The sequence below is a fragment of the Pteropus alecto genome, unplaced genomic scaffold, assembly GCF_000325575.1.
Source record: "Pteropus alecto unplaced genomic scaffold, ASM32557v1 scaffold164, whole genome shotgun sequence".
NCBI lineage: Eukaryota > Metazoa > Chordata > Mammalia > Chiroptera > Pteropodidae > Pteropus > Pteropus alecto.
In genome coordinates, this window is record NW_006439568.1 from 16907084 (window position 1) to 16915702 (window position 8619).

The following is an 8619-nucleotide window of genomic DNA, read 5'->3' on the forward strand; positions in this document are numbered from 1 at the left end:
TCAAAATAGCTTTTATTTTAATACTCTTAGGAATTGCCAGTCTTCTACCTTTTCTGTTGAACTTTTTTGACTTGTAATCATTTGTATATTATGTATGAGACCTTCATTAGATCTGTGTATGACGAAAACCTTCCACTCTGTTGGTTGCCTTTTCACCTTTAATGACATCTTTTGATGAAATGCTCTTAAAATTGTAATGTTTCATATCATATTTTCCCCTTTATAGTTAGTGCTTTTGTGCTCCATTTAGGAAATGTATGTGCATCCTCAGGTCATGACAATATTCTATATTTTAAAAATACCTTTATTGTTTTACTTTTCACATTTAGACTTACAACTTGTAATTAATTTTTGTTATGTGGTCAAAATATTTTGTTCCATACATACAATTAATCCAGCGCCATTTATTGAAAAAATAAATCCTCTTCATTAAGCAGCAGTGTCATCTTTTTAAAAAATCAATTCATTTCTGGACTCTCCATTTTGATCCATTCCTTTGTACCTCTTTTGAGCAATATCGCAGTGTGTTATTTATTTAGCTTTTTACTGTCGCTATTTGGCATTTATGACCACAGCCTCATTCTTCAAAGTTGCCTTAGCTGTTCTTTGCCTTTACATTTCCATATATATTATAAAATCAGTCTAATTTCCACAAGTATAAACCTGGCTGAGATTTTCACTGCCAATACATATTGTTTTTGGAAAACTGACATCTTTCAATATTGTCTTCCAATCAGGAATATGGTATATTCTTCTTTCTTAGGTCTTTTTGTGATATATCTAATATTTTCAGTGGTATTACCAATGGCAATATTTTAACCTTAATATTCTAATTGTTGCTTATATATAAAAAGTGAAAGGTTCTTATTTTTATATCGAACTTGTATTTAGTGACCTTAATTAATCAATTCCAATAGTTTGATCTTTTTGGAATTTTCTATCTGCAATCATGTCATATACAAATGATATTTAAAATTCTTCATTCCCAATCCTTATACCTTTTTTCTTGTTTTACTGTACTGGTTGTGACTTCCAGAACAACACTGAACAGAAGTGGTGATAGCAGTTATTATCAGGCTTCTATTTTTGGGAAACCTTCAATAATTTACCATTATAGATGATGCTTCCTGTACATTTTTCAGGATAATTTTTTTTTTATCAGATTAAGAAAGATCCCTTCTTTCCTAGTTTGCTATGAGTTTTTAATCGTAAATGAGAATTGAAATTAATCAAATGCTTCTTTTGCTTCTATAGAAATGATCATATAATTTTTTTTCCATAAATATGGTAAATGGTATCAATTTAAAAAATGTTAACTAACTACTCTTGCTTTCCTGGAATAAACTCAATTTGGTTATTCTTTTATATTTTGATTTGTGATTATTTTATGTGAGATAAAATACAAGACTTCTGGAATTTTTTTTTGTAAGGATTGTAAAGTTTGGTATCAAGCCATGCTTGCCTCAAAAACAATTATCAGAAGTTCTCCCTTTTCTTGTACCCTGGAAGACGTCAACTGATACTTTCTTTTGCTTAAGTACTAAAAAGTATTACCCAGTGGAACTATATGGGCCTAGGCTTTTTGTACAAAGCCTCCTGCACCGCCTTTTAAAAAACGATTCAATTTCTGTAATACAAAAATCGTTATTTCTTCTTAGGTCAGGTTAATTGTTTTCCAAAACGTTTTCCCACTTCACTACATCGACAAGTTTATTGATGTAGAAGTTGTTCACAATATCCTGTCTCTTTCAGGTCTTAGAGGCCCTGTCGTGATGTCTCCTTTTGCATTCTTAACAATAGTAATCTACTTTTTTCTTGACCTTGCTAGAGGTTTAGAATTTTATTATTCTCAGATTTTGTTTTGTATACTTGTTTTAAATTTTATCGATCTGCTCATATCCTTATTCAGTCTTACCTTCTATTTTTGTTAGGTTTAATTTGTTGTTCTTCTATCTTCTTGAGATGGAAATTTAGAGCCTTTTCTTCTTCTTGTCAGTTAATATTACTATACCCCAAAACTCTATCTCAAGATTTCTCTCTTTTAACTCAGTCTATAATCTCCATAGGCTTTATGTCTATAGGTTATGGCTTCTACATTTACTTCTATGTCAATTGAAAAATCTTTTCATCAGAAAAGAATATTTAGCCCCCTGCATCTGTTCTTCAATTCCTCACATCATACTTTAAGGTCTCTCACTAACAGGATTTCCCCGCCTGCTGCTTGTTTCTCCTCTTTGTATATCAACCATCTCAAAGAATCCTATACCCAGGTACTAAGCAAAGAACCTGAGAGCTATCATTAACTCTTTGTGGCATCCAATAACGAAATCCTATTAATCCTTATTCCTAAATCTTTCAAACCCAGGCCTCCTTCCTTATCACTGTTGCTTCCATTCTTATTCAGGTCTTATCATTTTTCCTCTGGACTTTACAACAGACTTGGTTGTTCTCTAGTTTTTCTGTTGACCAATTTATTTTTCACAGAGCTCTCCATACAGTACAAATATGATCATGTCATTCCTCCACTCAAATTTTCTTAATTATGCCTACGAGATTAAAAAAATAAATTCTTGGCACTGCACACAACAAAACTATGACATTAGTCTAACCTTGCTATGCACTCCCCATCTAAAAAGAAAACAACATAATTTAAAAATATCAAACGACCTGTTCTTCTCCACATGCCAAGTGCCCTCTTACATCCCCATTTTTTAAACGGCGGTGCCCCCTCTACTTGACTGCATCTTTCTGTCACCACCACTACCGCCACCACCCAAGGCTACCAGAGGCATTTTTGACACATAAAAGATAGTATGCTTAATCTAAGACTTCCGAGGTATGAAAATAAAAGGATTATTTAATAAATCCAAACTCAAATTTGTATCATGTATTTAATTTTATTTGGTATACACTACTATGACCTTATCGTAATTGAAATCCAATACAGGATTTTTTTTTTAAATGATTAGTCAACTCCACAAAGACAATAATACTGCTGTGGAAGACCAAAGGAGGTGAGGGGGGAACCTGATATATTTATTTACAATTCCCTATATTGTAAACATTTAATCTATATACTGTTACTAACTTGTAATGAGAGCTTTACATAGACAAGAAAATGATGCCCTGTATTCTATTCATAGTCAGCAATAGCATATTAAATAGAACATCAGATTTTCTTTTCCATTAGCATTATGCTTTAGATAATTATCTGAATTTCAAAAGATCTAAATATATTCAAGTGCTATACACCTAAAACTACTTAAGCCAACATATTTGGCTTAAAATTTCATTTTTAGAATAATTTAAAGTGCTATAAGCAACCTGGCAATCAACACTTTCTGTAAGAACAAAACTACCTTTAAACATTAATTTACAGGATAATATACAATGTTTATCTGGAATAGCTGAAATTTCAGCACAAGGTCACTGTCACAGGTATAACAGCAGGATTTTTTTTGCATAACATGAAGCTTTGAAATTAACTGATGAATTATTGCCACAATGGCTTATTGTTGGTTTCCTACAAAAGAGGATAAGAACTACTAGTATATTCTATCTTTTTTTTTTGAGGTCACTTGACAGTAAGTTTGCATATTCAACAAGTCTACTGAGTTAACAATATTGTCTACTATAATCATTGTCCTTTTACAATAGCAAATGCTAATGGCAACTAATAACATATACTATTCAAAAAAAATCACAAGTTTTTTTTTTTTTCCTTTTGAACAGGAACCTGTACTTTGGGAGTTGGTGTGCAATAAGGCTAAAACAACAGAACTATAAAACAGTATACCTGACACAAATTTTGAAGAAATATGCATCTGTTTCATAGTTTTTGTACTTATGATAATGCCCTGCTAATCTACAAATATGTAAGTAGTATATTTTCTTGCTTGATATATTAAATCCAGTATAATCATCAAGTTCTCATTCTCTTTTGTCATTTTATAACTCTTTTTCAGTTAATTCAACGATGAAAGCATATGCCCAAACCTGTAGGCCATGTACACTGCAATCTATTATAACTAGAATTCTCAAATTTCTTTTTTATTAAAATGAAATTGAGTACCTGCAAAATTAACAAAGAGAATGTTGTAGTGTGAATTAAAACTAGAACTCAGTGGTCCATGAAGTATGCATTATTTTGGCATGTGTTTTTTCGTTCATAAAAATGACTAAGTTGAACACGTTCAAAATTCACTTATGCCAATCTCACGGATACAGTAGTATCTAGTCTTCATTCCCTCATTGCCCCCATCAGACTGATCTAGTAAAATAATCAATACAGTCTTTTAAATCATAAACCAAAATAAGTTCAACAAAAGAGCACCAGACTTCTCAGGAGACTGAGATCACATGGACTATAGATGAGATGGTCGCTATGATCAAAATGCTGCCAAAATTCTGACAAAACCCACGCTCTGATACTGCATGGACCCATGCCATGGTCTAAACCTAAAGAACTCTGGGACAGAAACATGATTTTAAAAATAAATTCCAAAATTAAAACTGTAATAAATGGTGATACGGACTAATTTTAAAGCACGAGTAACATGTTACATTGTATTGCTTCTTGAAATTTTCAAACAATGCTTGTCCATGTCAGGTTTGGGCCATTATCCTGCTAAGACAGAGAGTACTATATTTATTCAAAAGCCCAGATTTCAATGTCTTGGATAAAGAAATCTTCCTTTTTAGACAGTGTATGATTCCCGAACGTTTTACAAGAATGGCTTCTTCCATGGTATAGATCTCCATCAAGCCAAAGGGCAAATTCTCCCCTGCAATACACAAAATAGTTTTAACGATAATCTCTGAAAATTTATGCCCTACCTAAGTCAGGGGTCCCCAACCCCTGGGCCGTGGACCAGTACCAGTCTGTAGCCTGTTAGGAACTGAGCCGCACAGCAGGAGGTGAGCAACGGTCAAGAGAGTGAAGCTTCATCTGTATTTGCAGCCGCTCCCCAGTGCTACATCACCATCTCAGCTCCACCTCAGATCATCAGGCATTAAATTCTCTAGGAGCACTTGGTCCCTGGTGCCAAAAAGGTTGGGGACCACTGCCTAAGTTATAAAATAATAATTGCACAGGTTGTAAAATAATAATTTAAAGATGTTTCAATATCCAACAATTCTAAAATCATTAATTTTTCCAAACACTTCCCTACTATTTTCTATGTTGCCAGAGGCAATTTTGTTTTGTGTATATCCTATTATAAAATCACTTAATATACAGATCAAAGGACAAAATTAAACCTCTAACATTTCCTTCATTAGAATTAGCTTTTGAGACAGGTGTTGCTTGCTCTGTTATTCTTTGCCTGGTATTCTGGATTTCTCTTTGCTCTATGTTTTAAATATTTAACACGAGTTTCTGAGGCATGGAAATTCCACATCATCTAAAATAAAATGTGTCGTTAATGTTGAGGCAGGGTTCAATCTCCAGTTCATAGCTGAGGAAACTTTAGACTTGCATTTGATCGAGGTCCTATATGTAACATGTTGTAGCTGGATTCTAACTCAGGTTTATCTGACTCCAAAGCCTACATGTAGTCTATCACCATCATGACTGTGATTTCTTTGGGGCTCCTGTTTGGAATTCTGGAATGTCAATTCCCTGTAGCCCCCATTTTCTGAGCCTGTACACTTCTTCTTCAAAGACTGTAATCTTGTCTTAATTTGTTATCAAATTAGCCAAAGGTTAGTTTATTTGCTAGAATCATGTCGTATAATTAAAATTGAGTTTGGGCAGATACCTATTGACCTCTGTATATGTTATTATCAAAGACTCAAGGCATCCTTAACAGCTTGAAATTACAAGCTGCTTGCCTGTGAGGCCTTCCTGGAGAACTAACAGAATCACATGTATATGACCATTTGGAGTAGGGCTGCATGACTGCTCCCTCCAAACCAAAAAAGGTATTGGAGCATGTAAACATTACATGCTGGTTCCAACAACTGAAGATCCATAGTTTTTAGTTGCCTGATTTTGTCCTTCAGAGAAGGCTATAGTAACCATGGTTATTTTTTAATCACTGAAATCACATCTTCCAAACACCTATCTACAGAGAAGTTGGGAGAGAATATGCTAAATCACTCCAGATGATTAATATTCTTAATGATGAATATTCTTAGAGGCTAATAAGATTCTGTGGCCTGAATAAATTATTATTATATATCCTCAACAGTGAGAAACAAAATAAATAATACTTTTATAAGTGTGAGAATTATTTAGCAAATTTTATATGTCTGATCTGGGAAGACAGAAATACCAAAGGAAGATGTCGATATTTGTTAAGCATGATTTGAGAAGTCTAGGCTGGGAGGGAGTAGAGTGGGCTGCCGCCAAACACCCTAAAGACTAAAGGAAGTTGAGATACCAGAATAAGAAAACAAAATTTCTCATAGTGCCTGCTATGCCAAAAGAATCAAATCAAATTACTGACTGACTCACACTGTTAAAAAGCCTGAAAACTTGGGGTGGAGAGGTCACTAAAATATTTGCAGTAAAACAATTTCCATTAATGTCTAAAATATCAATCCAAATAGTCTCCAGGGTAGACTAAAATGAAAACAATAGGATCTTTTTTCATACATTCGGAAAAATAACAAAACACTCTGATTTTTTGAAAAATTTGAGAAGTTCTAAAGTATTAGTATATTTCTAATTCAAATACTAAGGAGTTAGTGTATTCTAGTAATGGGATGGGTTTTACTCAAAAGAGAATCAACTAAATAGCATTTTTAAAATGAATAAATTTTCTACCAGTGGTTTCAAATACTGTACTTAAGCACCTTTTTGCAAATGAATCACACTTTCTTAGTCATAAAAGACGAATTAGAATTCTAACGTCAAAAATTTTCCAAAGATAATTGATTTTATAAACAATGAAAAAAAATTTTTAAAGTTTCTTAAAAAGTTCATGGTAAACTGTTCAAGAGACTTACCCTCCACCACCAAAAGCTAGAGAATCCATGTCTCCTTTGATAAAAAACATATTATCTCCTGTCCACTTAAAGACCTACATAAATGAAAAAAAAAAAAGCTATAAATTAATGTAGATGAAAATGGTTACTAAACAGAGTTACTTCTCCTAAACCCCCAAATAGTTAACAAAGCCTAGACTGACAATAAGAAGAATAATAACAAGAACAGGAGAAGATCAGGCAGAGGATGTGGTGCTCTGGATTTCAGTGTTTACATGACGACATTTGAAAGTGCATGCTCTACTGCAATGTAATCTTCATTTCCAATTCCTCAACTCGTTATCTCTTCACACGTACTTCTCTTTGCTGACTATGTAGGTATTAAGAATTGGATGGCTAATGAAAATAGTTGAAGAAAGTAGAAAATCAGTTAAAAAACAGATATGGATGTCATTAACTTTTATTTTAACATTCATCATAAATGTACGTTAATATTTTAATATTTTGATCTCAGGCCAAGGTCATTTCTTTGGGTTCATCTTTGACTATCATCTTTCTTATATAAGCCTATGGCACATATTTCAATTCCTTTAAAAACCAGAGAGAACATAAAAATACTTAAGAAAACCAAGGGCAAAACTTCTAGATGTTAATATTCTTATTTATTTAATTTAAATTTATTTATTTTAATTAGTTTCAAGTATACAGTACATTGGTTTGACATCTATACAGTTCATAAAACAATCTCAATTGCTCTCTCCCTCCCAACCCTCCACCTAGCCAACGTATTAGTGCTAACTGCATTCCCTATGTCGTGCTCCCCATCCCCGTGACCATCCATCAGCTACTAATTTGTGCTTCTTTAACCCTTCATCCCATTCTCCCAGCCCCTCAAACTCCCCTCCCCCTTTCCCGTCACCAAATTATCCACTATATATTTATGAATCTGTTTTTGATTAGTTTGTTCATTTTATTCCTCAGATTCCGCATATAAGTGAAATCATAATACCTTCTTAGATCCATCAAAGCATTTTATTCCTCAGATTCCACATATAAGTGAAATCTTAATACCTTCTAGGTCCATCAAAGCAATATCTTTTTCCATCCCCTTCCCTTTAGTCTGTGTGTGTCTTTTAATCTGAAGTGATTCTCTTGTAGGCAACATGTGGGAGTCTTGTTTTCTTATCCATTCATCTATTCTATCTTTTAGTTGGAACACTTAATTCTTTTCCATTTGAGGTACTTATTGATAGGAATGTAGTTATTACCATTCTTTATTCCTGATTTTGATACATATTTTTCTTCTTAAAAAAGCCTAACATTTCCTGTAATACTGGTTTGGTGGTGATAAATTCCTTTAGCTTATGTTAGTCTGGGAAGCTCTTTATCTGTCCTTCAACTCTAAATGATAGCTTTGCTGGATAAAGTATTCATGGTTGTAGATCCTGGGTTTTCATCATGTTAAATATTTTGTGCCAAGCCTTTCTGTCCTGCATGATTTCTTTTGAGAAATCAGCTGCCAGTCTTATGGGTGTTCCCTTATAGGTAACTATCTGCTTTTCTCTTGCTGCTTTTAAGATTCTTTCTTTGTATTTAACCTTTGGCTTTTTAATTATGATGAGTCGGTGTGGGCCTCTTTTGGTTCCTCCTTCTTGGGACTCTTTGAGCTTCCTGGGGTTGCATGTCTAC

At 33.5% G+C, this 8619-nt stretch overlaps 1 protein-coding gene across 9 annotated transcripts in view; it reads right to left on the bottom strand.

The window, feature by feature from the left end:
- Positions 1–2877: 2877 nt before the first annotated feature.
- Positions 2878–8619, bottom strand: part of OXR1 (oxidation resistance 1) — a 304617-nt gene continuing 298875 nt past the window's right edge. For all 9 annotated transcript variants that reach the window (XM_015593002.2, XM_025050061.1, XM_025050062.1 and 6 more), the window contains 2 exons: positions 6952–7025; positions 2878–4784 (listed from right to left, as the gene is read on the bottom strand). In XM_015593002.2, coding sequence (XP_015448488.1) covers positions 4649–4784; positions 6952–7025 — 210 coding nt within the window. In that variant the 3' untranslated portion in view covers positions 2878–4648. The remainder of the gene's footprint in view (positions 4785–6951; positions 7026–8619) is intronic.